This window comes from Zootoca vivipara, chromosome 1 (assembly GCF_963506605.1).
Source record: "Zootoca vivipara chromosome 1, rZooViv1.1, whole genome shotgun sequence".
Taxonomy (NCBI): Eukaryota; Metazoa; Chordata; class Lepidosauria; order Squamata; family Lacertidae; genus Zootoca; species Zootoca vivipara.
In genome coordinates, this window is record NC_083276.1 from 9,303,421 (window position 1) to 9,319,485 (window position 16,065).

At 46.7% G+C, this 16,065-nt stretch overlaps 1 protein-coding gene across 1 annotated transcript; it reads right to left on the minus strand.

The window, feature by feature from the left end:
• Positions 1–870: 870 nt before the first annotated feature.
• GPHB5 (glycoprotein hormone subunit beta 5) lies at positions 871–9,524 on the minus strand. The gene is made up of 3 exons (XM_060277276.1): positions 9,252–9,524; positions 5,013–5,217; positions 871–1,325 (listed from the first exon to the last, which is right to left on the minus strand). Exons 2-3 carry the CDS (start codon positions 5,214–5,216, stop codon positions 1,137–1,139), a joined length of 393 nt encoding a protein of 130 aa, XP_060133259.1. The 5' UTR covers position 5,217; positions 9,252–9,524; the 3' UTR covers positions 871–1,136.
• Between the last annotated feature and the right edge of the window lie 6,541 nt (positions 9,525–16,065).

Consider the following 16,065-nt stretch of genomic DNA (forward strand, 5'->3'; position numbering starts at 1 on the left):
GTCAAACCACTTTTTTTCTCTTCGGCTGTTGTAAGACTACAGCTCCCATCATCCCTGACTGCTGGTCCTGCTAGCTAGGGAGGATGGGAGTTTTAGTCCACCAAGAGCCAGAGACCCAAGTTTGAGGAAAAACTGCAATAAGTAGACAATACCGTGCTCAATGGATAGTGGTCTGATTCAGTATACAGGTGAAACTCAGAAAATTAGAATGTCGTCGAAAAGTGCATTTATTTCAGTAACGCAACTGAAAAGGTGAAACCAATATATGAGATAGGTGCATGACATGCAAAGCAAGATATGTCAAGCCTTTATTTGTTGTAATTGTAGTTATTTGTCATTAGGTGGGTCAATTATAAATGGAATGGAATTAATGAAATATAATAGGGGACCCAGGTGGCGCTGTGGTTAAACCACTGAGCCTAGGGCTTGCTGATCAGAAGGTCGGCAGTTCGAATCCCTGTGACGAGGTGAGCTCCCGTTGCTTGGTCCCAGCTCCTGCCAACCTAACAGTTCGAAAGCACATCAAAATGCAAGTAGATAAATAGGAACCGCTACAGCGGGAAGGTTAACGGCGTTTCCATGTGCTGCTCTGGTTTGCCAGAAGCGGCTTTGTCATGCTGGCCACATGACCTGGAAGCTATACGCCGGCTCCCTCGGCCAATAATGCGAGATGAGCGCGCAACCCCAGAGTCGGTCACGACTGGACCTAATGGTCAGGGGTCCCTTTACCTTTACCTTTAATAGCGATGTTTATTTTTGTATTATTGTAACTATTTGTTTTATTACTGTGGAATTTCCAAAAGAAAGCATTTGTAAAAATTAAAAGAAAAAGAAAAAATAATAAGTTGCATTACTGAAATAAATGCACTTTTCAACGATATTCTAATTTCCCGAGTTTCACCCGTAAGGCAGCTTCCAGTCTTCCAGTATGTGCTGCTGACGGTTTCTAAAGCCTCAACTACGTGGCTATATGAAATCTCTAAATAAGGGCCAATGGGGGAAAGGAAGAGAAATTCCAGAGCCAAGCGACTACATCCCACCCTGATTCTCAGCGCCACCATTGCCCTACTGCCGGTTTTCGCCAGCAGCAGGATTGAGCCCACAGAAGGTTGCACTTCAGCCGTTGTGCCAAGGGCTCAGGCGGTCTCGCATTCCGTGGTCTCGGTGAGGCACATGCCGCAGTCACACCGAATGGCCTTGAGGTACGTGTAGAATGGGCTGACGTTGGCCGCACAGTTTGGCAACTTCACCGTCTCCAGCTTGGTCTCGTTGTAAGTGCAGACGCGGTGGTGAGCTTCGATGTAAGGGGGTTTCAGCACAGGTTTCTGGCCACAAGGGAAGCAGAGAGAGAGGGAGAGAGAGAGGAGATGTTAGCCTAAATGTGGCTGTATGGACATGCGCAACTGTCGTTGGAGCAAGCTTGTTTTCTCCTGCTCCAGAGGGTAGGACCCAAACTAATGGCTTCTAGTTACACAAAAGGAGATTCCAAGAGTTCTACAGTTCAGGGCAGGCATCCCCGAACTTCGGCCCTCCAGATGTTTTGGACTACAATTCCCGTCATCCCTGACCACTGGTCCTGTTAGCTAGGGATCATGGGAGTGGTAGGCCAAAACATCTGGAGGGCCGCAGTTTGGGGATACCTGGTTTAGGGGCTGTCACAGAGAAAGCTGTCTTCAGGGCTGCCATTCACCACAGCTTCTGTTCCCAATGCCAATTTCAATAAGCAACCCCTGACAGGCTGCACCTGAGGGAATGTGGCCAATAATAATAATAATAATAATAATAATAATAATAATTTTTATTTAAACCCCGCCCATCTGGCTGGGTTTCCTCAGCCACTCTGGGCAGCTCCCAACAGAATATTAAAAACACAATAAAACATCAAACATTAAAAACTTCCCTAAACAGGATTGCTTTCACATGTCTTCTAAAAGTCAGGTAGTTGTTCTTTTCCTTGACATCTGCTGGGAGGGCATTCCACAGGGCGGGTGCCACTACCGAGAAGGCCCTCTGCCTGGTTCCCTGTAACCTCGCTTCTCACAGTGAGGGAACCGCCAGAAGGCCCTCGGTGCTGGACCTCAGAGCATCAGGAAGAACTTTCTGATGATAAGAGCCATGCAGCAGTGAAACAGACTCCTGAGTTTTGATTCTATAAACGTTTAATTGTTCTAAATTGGTTTTGCTCTGAATTTTTTAAATTGTTCCTATATTATCTGGAAGGCAGGAGTGCCTGGTGTGCTCTGGTCCATGGGGTCATGAAGAGTCGGACACGACTAAACAACTAAACAACAACAAATATTATCTGTATGCCGCCTTGAATCACTGTCAGGGAAAGAAGCAGGGTAGAAAAAAATTACATAATAGTCATAATTTCTGAAGGGCTGTCATGGAAGATGGAGCAATATTGTTTTCTGCTGCTCTGGAGGGTATGACTTGAACCAGCGGCTTCAAGTTACAGGAAAGGAGATTCCGACAAAACATCAGGAAGAACTTTCTGACAGTCAGAGCTGTTGGACAGTGGAAAGGTCTCCCTCAGAAGGTTGTGGACTCTCCTTCCTTGGAGGTTTCAAAGCAGAGAGTGGATGGCCATCTGTCATGGATGCTTTTAGCTGAGATTCCTGCATTGCAGGGGGTTGGACTAGATGGCTCTTGGGGTCCCTTCCATCTCTACAATTCTATAAGTCTATGAAATAATTACAGGTAGGTAGCCATGTTGGTCTGACGTAGTCGAAACAAAAAATGAAAAAATTCCTTCCAGTAGCACCTTAGAGACCAACTAAGTTTGTCATTGGTTTGTCTCTATATTGGACAAACAGGCCAAACCCTACGCCAAAGGATAAATGGACATAAATCTGACACTAGGAATCACAAGACAGAGAAACCAGTAGGAGAACACTTCAATCTCCCAGGACATTCTATGCAAGATCTCAAAGTAGCTGTCTTATTACAGAAAAAATTCAGAAACAGACTGGAAAGAGAAGTTGCCATTACCAAGCTTAAAACCATGGAGAGACCTGGTCTGAATAAAGACATTGGATTCTTGTCTCATTATACATGTTAAAGCTTTCTTTAGCCATCTCACCCCTTGCTTTTTCCTGCAAGACCGATTGCAGTCGTTAACAGTAGTTAACAGTCGTCAACAGGTTTACCACTCCTATCAGCCAATCACCCATTCCCACCACCCTTCTGAGTAATACCCCTCCCCACCCTCTGGTGACTTCTGTTTCAGTGTATCTGAAGAAGTGTGCATGCACACGAAAGCTCATACCAATGACAAACTTAGTTGGTCTCTAAGGTGCTACTGGGAGGAATCTATGAAATAAGTTTATCCTCAGCATTCACCAAAACCAGCATAGTGAAGGTGCCAGATATGTTTCACAACTTAGTGGCTGCCACAGAAGATGTCCTCTCCTGGGCTACAGCCACCCTCAGCTTCTGAGGGCGGTGGAACATGTAACACCCAGAAAGATCTGTAGAGAAGGTGATCTTTCGGGGACTTGGGACGTGTGAGCTTTCCAGATCATAGCCAGTCCTTTGAATTTCCTCAGCGGGAAAAGTGAGAATGAAAGCATTTATTTCTCCATCACAAGATTTTATACACAAACACACACAAGTGGGGAATCGGGCTCAGAGCTCCCGGTGTGTGGAATGAAAAGGAGTCTAAAATTAGTCACAATCTTGTTCTGCTTAATGTGCATGGACTTGCTTGCCCTGTTTTGTCACACCCACTCACACCTAACACCTAACAGCACAATTGCCACAACTCTGAGGCAACCAAAATTAGAAGCAAACATATTACTGGGATATGGAATAAAAGGTATCCCCGTTGAGTCAGGGGCTCTATTTTAATCCCCGAGGAATTTTCTGTCGGTGGAGCAATAAAGGACAGCTCCCCCTTAAGTGCTCAAGCTGTAAGGAGCTTTCGAAATTATATAATGAGAGCATTAAGTAATTGCTTGAGAATATATTTTGCCATGCAACCACTAAGGCGTTCTTAAGAAGAAAGAGGAGGAAACTTTAAAACAAGTGGCTCTCATTAGAGATGCAGCCCAACTGCAAATATGCAATATTCGGTGATGTCAGCTATTTGTGTGTCAGAACAAGCCATTAAAGACCTCTGGAAAGTTACTAAGTAAGGATGGCGGACAAATTCTGTTCAGTTCACATTTAATGGTAAACCAAACAAATCTGCACTTTCCAGAATAATATGTGAACCAAATCACAGCCCACTGTCAAAATCCTCACCCCTCCAAGTTTTGCAGTTCAGTTCTCCAGCAAAATAATATGTGCAAATTTGCACACACTGTGGATGAAAAGTGTGCATGAAAAATTGCACATATTCATGGAAATTAACTCCAAAAAATGTGTACGTTAGGCAAAAATGCATATCAAAATGTGTATGTGAAAAGAAATTGGCACTAAAATGCTCGTAGATTTTAATGAGTACCTTTAAAATACTTGTTTGTTTGTTTTATTAAATTTGTATACTGCCCTTCATCCGAAGATCGCAGGGCGGTTTGCAACATAAAAATACAAAATGGAAACACAAAATACAGAACAGAACAAAAGCAAAAGCAAAACAACCAATAATGATGTGGAAATATGGAGACGATTGGAAAAATAAGAAACAGAGGAATACTGAAATGGGGGCCGATTTGCCCAGACCAAATTACAAGTATTGTGTCCATGTGTCCTATATTACAGAGGATAGTCCCCCGTTTGAAGGAATGTCCAGGCCAAGTCCAGATTAAAGATAAAGAACCCTAAAAAGAGAGAGCGTATCATGGAAGGTCATTGTTATTTCAAGGAGCTTTTAAGTGGGAAACAATAAGGCTCCTTATGGCGTTTATGGTGCCTCCACTTTCATCCCCTAACTCTAATACAAGAGGAAGGTCTGTGGTTCAGTGGTACAGCATCTGCACACATAAGGTGCCAGCTTCAATCCCCAGCATCTCTAGATAGGGCTGGGAAAGAGCCCTTATTTGAACCCCTTGGGAGGCCCTGCCACTCACCTCCCAAGTCTGACAACGGCCCCAGCAGGAGTCTGTCGTAATTCGCATCGCCTTGCAGCCAGGCTTCTTGGCCAGGAAAGTGAATTCACGCACAGCACAACCAGTGAACGTTTGCAGGTTGATGCTGGGGGGCTTGGGGGCACCGGCCCAGCTGGCCAGGATGAAGAGAAGCAGTGAGCCTTGGACCACGGATGGGAGCTTCATTCTGTGAGGGGAACAGCAAAGACGGGGAGTTGTTAAAGACGCTCGCCTGGGGTATGTTCTGCATCAGAAATGGGCCTTCCCAATGTCTTTGGACTCCAATTCCCATAATCCACAGCCAGTATGCCCAACAATTGAGGACGATGGGTATTGTAGGCCAACAACATCTGGAAGACCCACCCCATCCTTCTTCTGCATAATCAAGATCCCACCTTAAGGTCCTTAGACCAAGTTACTTCAACCACACCTTATTGCTGATCTCTTGGACCATTGTCTCATGACAATGACCTCTTTCTGATGGCTTGTTTTTTTGTGAACAGTTTTGGCAGTGCTGAAAAACAGCTCCTCATCTGGGTGATTTTTTTGGCAGCCGGCAAGAAAGATCACTTACACATTTATATGGTCTTCCATCACCCTCATTTGTCCTCAGTGGTATCAATAGATGACAATATCAAACTGCCCTGGGGATTATTGGAAGGCTGGAGGAGAACCCAGGTGGCGCTGTGGTTAAACCACTGAGCCTAGGGCTTGCCGATCAGAAGGTCGGCGGTTCGAATCCCTGTGATGGGGTGAGCTCCCGTTGCTTGGTCCCAGCTCCTGCCAACCTAGCAGTTCGAAAGCACGTCAAAATCCAAGTAGATAAATAGGTACCGCTACAATGGGAAGGTAAATGGTGTTTCCATGTGCTGCTCTGGTTTGCCAGAAGCGGCTTTGTCATGCTGGCCACATGACTTGGAAACTCTACGCCGGCTCCCTCGGCCAGTAATGCGAGATGAGCACACAACCCCAGAGTCGGTCACGATTGGACCTAATAGTCAGGGGTCCCTTTACCTTTACCTTTTAAATAAACAATACATGAATCGTGCGGCCAAATCTAGCTATAATTGACTATGCTTTTATTCACTGATATCTGAGAATAACATCACGTTATATCATCCCATCCATCTCTACAACATGGGATCATTCATGTGCCTCGTTCAAGAAGGTGGAAGGTGGAATTTGGAAAATGAGTAAAAATTAATTGGCAAAATAAAAATGGGAAATGAATAAAAATTAATTGGCAAATAGGTGGAAGGTGGAAGCAGACAGGTGAGGCACCACCCTAAAATGATGTCGAAGGGTCAGGACATCAACTATGTAAAATAAATAAAACAAGATGCAAAAGTTGAGACTTTTCATAACCTGAAAAGCCTTTGTTCTGCTGAAAACGATTGTTTCAATCCCCAAACAAGAATTATTAAATATTTGGTGCCCCCTCCCTTTTATATAGCCCTTTTAGTTTTGCATTTCAAAAAATGTTTCCAGTGTGGGGAAATTCAACATCTCTCTGGCTGCATGTCTGAGGCTGAAACCCTCTAGCCAGTTTCTACCTGAACTCAGTGGGACTTGCTTTTGAGATGGCATGTATCTGTTCTGTTAGGCTGTATCCTTAGAAGAAACTCATACTAGTTTTACACCAATTTTATCCTCAGTGCTTCTGCAACCCCCAAATGAATCCTGTAGTCTGGTGATATGAGAATTCTGTATCAGAGATCCATAACCCTTTTGTCAAAGAACTACAACTCCCAAGATTCTCAAGGAAGAGAGAAAGCCTGTTTCAGTATTTTAGGACAGAGCATAGAAATGCCTGTAGGGAAACACAAGATTTAGTTTTCCATACTGGGGCAAGGGGAGGACTTGCCTAATACAGAAGTCTTGACAAAATACAAAACCTAGTGTTGGAGCAGGAGATTTCTCTTCCAGGACAGTAAAATACAGGCTTATTAGCCGCCATTAGTAAGTTGTTAATACTGCTCATTTTTTCCTTGTAACAACCCAGAAATGGAAGGAGGGAGGGACAGTGGGTGGGTGGGTTTATGGGTAATGAGTGGCCCTGGGGAAGGCCTTCAGCTCAGGTCTCCCCATGCCAAGTCCAAACTATTAGCCAGCAGTAGCCTTCAGGGTTGCCATATTTCAAAAAATAAAAACAGTTGTTGAGCTTTTCTTTATTTTTAGACAAACCCCAAGGATCCCTAAGATCCAGGACAAAGAACCACCTCTCAGAAATTCCCCTTTGAAGGAGTAAATTCTGGACGTATGGCAGCCCTAGTTATAGTTTTATTATCAAAGATGCTCACTTTCCATATTCATTTTTTTATATGAATCCAGACAATATGGAAGTCCTAGGAAAGGAGAGATTTTACTTTCTTGGGTTCCATGATCACCATAGCTGCCAGGTTTTCCCATTTCTCGTGAGGAAGCCTATTCAGCATAAGGGAATTAACCTTAAAAAAAGGGATAACTTGGCAGCTATCATGATCACTGCAGATGGTGACAGCAGTCACGAAATTAAAAGATGCCTGCTTCTTGGGAGAAAAGCAATGACAAACCTAGACAGCATCTTAAAAAGCAGAGACATTACTTTGCCAACAAAGGTCCATATAGTTAAAGCTATGGTTTTCCCAGTAGTGATGTATGGAAGTGAGAGCTGGACCATAAAGAAGGCTGATCGCCGAAGAATTGATGCTTTTGAATTATGGTGCTGGAGGAGACTCTTGAGAGTCCCATGGACTGCAAGAAGGTCAAACCTATCCATTCTTAAGGAAATCAGCCCTGAGTGCTCACTGGAAGGACAGATCCTGAAGCTGAGGCTCCAATACTTTGGCCACCTCATGAGAAGAGAAGACTCCCTGGAAAAAGACCCTGATGTTGGGAAAGATGGAGAGCACTAGGAGAAGGGGGCGACAGAGGATGAGATGGTTGGACAGTGTTCTCGAAGCTACGAACATGAGTTTGACCAAACTGCAGGAGGCAGTGCAAGACAGGAGTGCCTGGCGTGCTATGGTCCATGGGGTCAGGAAGAGTCGGACATGACTAAACGACTAAACAACAACAAGAAGGATATTGGTGCTTTGGGAAAGGGAAATCTGCCTGTGGGTTATGGGTTAGATTTGCTCCTGTTTGGTGTACTAGCGAAGCTGGAAGATAATAGTAGATAGATAGATAGATAGATAGATAGATAGATAGATAGATAGATAGATAGATAGATAGATAATAGATAGATAGAAAGAAAGAAAGAAAGAAAGAAAGAAAGAAAGAAAGAAAGAAAGAAAGAAAGATAGATAGATAGATAGATAGATGATAGATAGATAGATAGATAGATAGATAGATAGATAGCTGATAGATAGATAGATAGAAAGATAGAATGATAGATAGATAGATAGATAGATGATAGATAGATAGATGATAGATAGATGGAAAGATAGAAAGATAGAAAGATAGAAAGATAGAAAGATAGATAGATAGATAGATAGATAGATGATAGAAAGATAGAAAGATAGAAAGATAGAAAGATAGAAAGATAGAAAGATAGATAGATAGATAGATAGATGATAGATAGATAGATAGATAGATAGATAGATAGATGATAGATAGATAGATAGATAGATAGATGATAGAAAGATAGAAAGATAGAAAGATAGAAAGATAGAAAGATAGAAAGATAGAAAGATAGATAGATAGATAGATAGATAGATAGATAGATAGATAGATAGCATGTGACCTTCTAGAAGTTTTGTTGGACTACAAATCCCATCATCTCCTGCAAGGATGGCTAATGAACAGAGATGATGGAAGTTGTAGTCCAACAATATCTGGAGAACCACAGATTCTCCATCGCTGATATAAATATCTACCTATCCATCTATGTATCTACCTGTGATGGTGAACCTGTGGCCCTGCATATATTATTGGACTACAATTCCCTTCATCCTTAATTATTGGCCACCCTGGCAAGGGTTGATGGGAGTTATAGTTCAGCATCATCTCGAGGGATCCAGGTCCCCCATTCCTGTTTCAATTTTTCTTTTTTCCTGGTACCCTTTTTCCAAATACGATAGCCGGGCCATTTTTCTCACATCTCTTTAAAAGAAATAGACCCATTTCAATGAACGTTTCTGTGTCCGCCGATTGCCTTTGTTCGCTGTTACCTCCTGGTTGCCTCTGGACTAGCTGCAAACAGTAACCTGCACCTAGCCGAAAGACAGCAGACTCTCTTACCTAGCTCGAGGAATGCCCCTCTTTTCTCCAGCTGCGGTTCTGCAAGGCAGTCGCTTGCCAAAGGACGGGAGGCGGCCTCCTCCTCTGTCAGTGTCGGCTCTTGCCAGAGCTCCTTGCCAGCTGCTACTAGGCTGCTTAATTGCTCAAATTTATAGAAAAGGCTGTGTCAATCAAACCACAATGGAGGCAGATCCTTACATGAAGAAGCAGCGGAATCAAAGGCGATGGGTTAGAAAAAGGAGCCTCTCGTTCCCAGCGCTAAGTTCAGGGATATTGTGTTGTTGTTTTTCCCCTCTCCCTAACATCACCCGAGTGGAACAAAAGGGACCATCTTGGTGGGGCTGCAGGATCGTGGCAAGGAAAAAATGAGCAGGCCACTGTATCTCCTCCCCTCCCCCCCCCCGCTCCTTTGTGGCACTTTCCACCCCTTGGCATTCAGAATGGTGCAAAGTCAGCCTCCCAGGTATCCGTTATCCCAGGAAAAGCAAGAGCTGAGCCAAACGCACAATAAGGAGAGGACCCGCCAACAAAAGCTTGAGTTAAATTTCACTGCCATAGCTCCTTTGTTGTGGGAGTATGGAGGGGGGGGCGGCACACACATTTCCTAGTTCCGTGCAGTGATTATTGCAAGGTGTGTAACCATGTAAACTTTGTAAATCGCTAAGGAGTCAGCTGGCCCTTGGTTTTTTGTAAGCATTAACACTGCAAATGTAAAGGAAGAAGAAGAAATGAAAGTAAGAAAACGGTGCTATATTTTTGGGAAGTTTGCTGGCAATAAATGTGCATATTAGGCAAAATTGCACACCAAACCATGAATATTCTCTCTCTCTCTCTCTCTCTCTCTCTCTCTCTCTCTCTGTGTGTGTGTGTGAGAGAGAGAGAGAGAGAGAGAACTACTGATGAAATTCTCAAGAGGAATTTCATAGAAACCTAGGAAGTTGCCTTCTATTGAGGCAGACCGTTTGTCCATCTAGCTCCATACTGTCTGCACTGACTGGCAGCTGCTGCCCAGCATTTCAGGCAGGGGGCATTCACAGGCCCACCTGGAGATTCCATGGAATACTGAACTTGCAAAGCAGATGCTCTGCCAATGAGCAAAGGCCCTTCCCAAAAACTCAGAGAAAGGGCATTAGAGAGAGAGAGAGAGCGCTGATGTGGAAATGTGGCTAACTCAAGTTAGATTGGGAAACCAATAAGTTAAGGAAGAAACAAAATTGGCCTGTTCATCCTTCTATAAGGTAAAGGTAAAAGGACCCCTGACCATTAGGTCCAGTCGTGACTGAGTCTGGGGTTGCGGCGCTCATCTCGCGTTATTGGCCGAGGGAGCCAGCGTACAGCTTCCAGGTCATGTGGCCAGCATGACAAAGCCGCTTCTGGCGAACCAGAGCAGCGCACGGAAACGCCGTTTACCTTCCCGCTTGGAGCGGTACCTATTTATCTACTTGTACTTTGTGCTTTCGAACTGCTAGGTGGGCAGGAGCAGGGACCGAGCAACGGGAGCTCACCCCGTCGCGGGGATTCGAACCGCCGACCTTCTGATCGGCAAGTCCTAGGCTCTGTGGTTTAACCCACAGCACCACCCACATCCCTGCATCCTTCTGTACCCAGTCCCCAAAGAGCCTCTTGGAGACATATCTATGTCAAGGTAAAAGGTAATATGAAATGAAAGTTCTACTTGTTTTTCCCGTATAGTCAATCAGGCGTTGTCTGTTGTGTACTGAGGCATATATAGTTCAGAAAAGGGTCACGCAAGACAACTAGATCAATGTCTACCAAAGTGTAGAAAGTCAAGGGAGAAGTCCCCCGTTTCCATCCATTCATATAAACTATGGAAAAAGCTGCTCTCTCTCTCTCTCTCTCTCTCTCTCTCTCTCTCTCTCTCTCTCTCTCTCTCTCTCTCTCTCTCTCTCTCTCTTTGTGCACATGCATGCACACAGAAACACCTTGAATTGTTTCTCTCCCCCCATATATTTTTTAAAGTCGCTGTTTACAAATATTGCCCTGGCAACGGTGATGCTGAATGGCAGCCGTGTTGCCTTGTGAGACATGACACATCTCCCCAAACACCAGCTTGTCCCTTGCCCTCCTGGCAGATGCTCATCTCACCTTCGAGGGCCTCCCAGCCAGACGACCCACCGCTGTCACCTCACTCCTTGCACCACTTGGGTGGTTGACTAGCACCAACAGGATTAACTCTTAAGTTATAAACCGAATGGTCCCTGCTGTTACATTTCCTGCAGATTCAAAATTACAAACTTACATCATCAGTCAGAAAGCTATCTGTTCCACCCTCTGGTCCAAGTTCTCATGGTAAAGAGCCCATCTGAAATTGTTTAACTAGTCCAGTGGTTTGTCATGGAATTCTACTCAATACCGATCCAGAGCAGATTCCAATGTATAGTTAGCAAAATAAAAACTTAAACAAGTTGCAGGGATTCCCCAAAATTAATATTTCATCAAGCAGAGCTTTACAGTACTGCTACTGAAGGCAAATGGTCACAAATCCAATACAGGATTAGCACTGTCCATAAGAGATCCAGTTGCAGCAGACTTAACTTAAACTTGAAATAACTTATAATAAGTCTGAATCTTAACACTAAGCATACTATGGACAGAACACCACACCAGAAGAAAAAGAAAAGAGAAAGTGAAACCCAGGCTCCTTCTGGCCTGACTTTTATAGTCAGCATGACCTTGACAGAAGAGATAACAGAACCAGGGCCGGCCCTATGGCCAGGCTGGGTGGCCTGTCCGCTGGCCGGCCGGTCCGCCGTGCAGCTGTTCAACAGTGGAAATTGCTGCCAAGGAGTGTGGTGGAGTCTCCTTCTTTGGAGGTCTTTAAGCAGAGGCTTGACAGGCATATGTCAAGAATGCTTTGATGGTGTTTCCTGCTTGGCACGGGGTTGGACTGGATGGCCCTTGAAATCTCTTCCAACTCTATGATTCTATGATTCTATGAACTTGGGTCATTATGCCACATATGAATCTACTTCTGCATAAATAAGGCATGACCCATGCCAATCACCTGGGAATTTACTGCCATTTTTATGGATCAGGACCGTCTCATCTTTTAAATACAGAAACAGAGAAGCACACGCCCATTGTAATTTCTTTGAGAAACTCCTATATTCCACCTTGCTTTCTATTTCTTGTGCAAAGGCTCATATGACAATGAAACGGACTGAATCCCATAATCCCTTCCCTCTGGCTCAGAGACTGAATTTGAAGCTTTACAACCATAGAGACTCTATATCTTATGTCATCATTGGGTGGTTTGATTTTCCTATTGTTCCTGACCAGCAGGCTGGAAAAGAAAACCTCATTCCGACATGCTACTACATCCTTTTAAAAAACTAAAAATAAAAAAATGTTTCCAAGATTGCAAACTTTATTTATCACCAAGGCAATCAAAAAAAGCTTTTGGGGAGGGGTGGGAAGCTGCCTGCCTCCCTGCTCCAAGAGGAGAGACAGTTGCAAGAAGTCAGAGTGGTTCCCTTAGCCTAAAATGCATGCAAAGAATGTGCTCGTGAACGAAACACAAGTTATAGTTGGGAATGAAACTAATTCAACATTTGTGCAATTAACGCTGGTCACCTGTTCAAAGAAATCTCAGTAGTTTCATCCAACGGGTTTTAAGTGTTTAAATCTGCCTAAAATGGCATACAGCTAAAACAATAGTTTTAACCAAAGGGAGAAGCAGCATACATGGACTTATAGAATCATTGAATTGTAGAGTTGGATTGAAATATACTCGGAGTCGAGAGTGAATTTCATGCTCTTTATTCAGCTCATAGTCATCAAGGAGGAGAAGAGAAGACGAATCACTCTTTTCCCAAAACCATCTGCTTATATACATTATTTACACAATGGGCCTTGCGTGATTGGCTACTTCAGGGCTACACCTGTGGGCCAATTATATTGTGGATTGACTTCTGCCTGCAGCCTGATTGGCTGCTCCTACAAGCCAATCAGGTAGCAGATTCACTTCTGCCAGCCGCCTGATTGGCTGCTCCAGCAGGCCAATCAGGTTGCGGATTCACTTCCACCTGGAGTTGGATTGGGTAGCTCCCGCTGATTCTGAATCCTATTGTTCTAGGATTCAGCTCAGTACATAACACCCCTCCCCTCTAAGTTCCAGTCCTGCCCGGGAAGTTGCATTCGTAGTCCCCAAGGTCTGCTGGCCGCCTCCGTGTGCGTTGTGGCCTGGGGTGTTCCTTGGCCAGGGGTTCTGGTTCTGGCTCGTGTTCCGAGGCTGCTGGCTGTGCCGGGGCTGTCTGGTCTGGCGCCACTGAACCACTAGGTTGTAGCTCTGGTTCCGGTGTCCTTCCAGCCTCGGGGCGCCCCTCTGTGCCTACTGCTTCTGCTTCCCCTGCCCACCCCTCTCGCTCTACAGGCCTCACTGCCCTGCTGTCCCCTTGGGACCCCTCTGTCCCGCTCTCCTCCCGGGTTCCTCCTGGGAATCGTCGCCGTAGCTGGTCGCAGTGGCGGCGCCAACATTGCCCCCCTTCCGTTAGTACCTCGTACGACATGGGACCGGTCACCTTGGTGACTGTGGCGGGTACCCATGCTGGGCCTGCCCCAAAATTCTTTGCATACACTGGGTCCTGGGCCACAAATGTCCGGGGGTTCCTGCCTTTCCCCACCACTACCTCATCCTGAGCTCTGTCGGGGTGAAGTCGGTCCAGTCTAGTTGCAAGGCGCCGGCCCATTAGTAATTCAGCTGGGCTCCGGCCCGTCGTTGTGCTTGGGGTGCTGTGCTGTGCTAGAAGAAATGCGGCAAGGCGGTATTCCCAGTCCCCTTGTGTCATGCGGCGGAGGCTGTCCTTGGTGGTCCGCACCATGCGCTCCGCTTGGCCATTGGTGGCAGGGTGGAATGGTGCTGAGCGGATGTGGCGGATGGCGTTCTGCGCTGTGAAGGTCTGGAACTCCTCTGACGTGAATGCGGTTCCATTGTTCGAGACGAGGGTGTCAGGGAGCCCGTGGGTCGCAAACAGCTTACGTAGTACCCGGATGGCTGCCGCCGTAGAAGTGGATGGTACCAGTGCGACCTCCAGCCATTTGGTGTAGGAATCCACCACTATGAAGAATGTTTTTCCCTGGAAGGGGCCAGCGAAGTCCACGTGCAAGCGTGACCATGGATGTCGGGCGGACTCCCAGGGCTGGACTGGGGCCCTTGGGGGATCCGGGCGGGATTCTTGGCAGGTCTGGCAGTGTTGGACCCAGGCCTCTATCTCTCTGTCAATCCCCGGCCACCACACATAACTCCTGGCAAGGGCCTTCATCCTCACTACCCCTGGGTGTGTCTCGTGTAGGGCTGTGAGGACCCTTTTGCGGAGGGGCTGGGGAACAACAACCCTGCTTCCCCATAACAGGCACCCCTTGTGGGCCGACAGTTCATGTTTGCAGTTTGTGTAGCCAGCGAATTCTGGCCCGGGGCTGCTGCTGGGCCATCCTCGCCACACCCAGTCCAGGACCCGGGAGATGACCCTATCTTTTGTGGAATGGTGCGCAACTTCTTGTGCCTGAATGGGTCGGTCGGGAAGCAGCTCCAGGGTCATAACCTCTTGTGCAGGCGCTGGGTCGGGGCCTGTTTCTGGTAGTGGTAGCCTGCTGAGGGCGTCTGCGTGGCCCATCGCCTTCCCAGGGCGGTGGATTAGTGCATACTGGTAGCCGGCAAGGAAAATTGACCACCTGAGGACACGTGGAGACAACACTTGGGGGGTCTGCTTCTCAGGGGCAAACAGGCCAAGCAACGGCTTGTGGTCAGTCACTATGGTAAAGGGCCGCCCGTACAAGAAATCATGGAATTTTTTTACGCCCTTCACGATTGCCAGACCCTCCTTGTCAATCTGTGAGTAGTTTCGTTCGGCTGCAGCAAGCGTCTGGGAGAAGTATGCCACCGGCACCTCTCTTCCATCCGGGAGTTGGTGTCCCAGGACAGCGCCGATGCCATAGGGAGAGGCGTCGCATGCCAGCACCACTGGCAGCCTCTCGTCGAAGTGTGCTAAGACCGAGTTCGAGACGAGCAAGTCCTTGACTGCCTGGAATGCGGCCCTTTGTCGCTGGCCCCACACCCAAGGGGCCCTTTTATCTAGGAGTCTGTGTAGGGGCTCCGCTACCGCTGCCTTATGGGGAAGGAAGGCATGGTAAAAGTTCAATAGTCCCAAGAATGACTGAAGTTCGGGCTTGCTCTTGGGCGCTGGGGCCTCACAAATGGCCCGTACCTTGTCACCGGTTGGATGGACCCCTTCTGCGTCCACCTTAAATCCCAGAAAGTCCACCTGCGGCACTCCCAGTAAACACTTTTCCCGCTTCACCTTGAGGCCCGCCGTCTGGAAACGGTGCAGGACGGAGCGGAGGCGGTCCTCAAATTCCTCTGGTGTGGGCCCAGCGATCAGTACATCATCGAAGAAGGGGGTGACGCCAGGAATCCCTTTAAGGAGAGAGTCCATTAGATTCTGGAATATGCCTGGTGCCACGCTAACGCCAAATTGCAGCCGCTTTACTCTGAATGCCCCTCTGTGCGTCACAATCGTCTGAGCCTCTGCTGTGGCTTCGTCCACAGGCAACTGTTGATACGCTTGGGCCAAGTCCAGTTTGCCAAAGATTTTTGACCCAGCCAGGGTGGCGAGGACATGGCTGACCACTGGCACTGGGTATGCATGGGCCGTGAGAGCCTTGTTTATGGTGCATTTGTAGTCTGCACAGATGCGGACCGAACCGTTAGGCTTGACGGGTGTGACAATTGGAGTTTCCCAGGGGGCGTTGGGCACCGGCTCCAGCACTCCTTGCTCCACGAGCCGGTCCAATTCCT

Bases quoted from the DNA above. Each gene is read 5' to 3' on its own strand.
- GPHB5 (XM_060277276.1), bottom strand. From the start codon at position 5,216: ATGAAGCTCCCATCCGTGGTCCAAGGCTCACTGCTTCTCTTCATCCTG. The intron at 1,326-5,012 runs GTGAGTGGCAGG...CCTTGTGGCCAG, and splicing joins GCCGTTGTCAGACTTGGGAG to AAACCTGTGCTGAAACCCCC.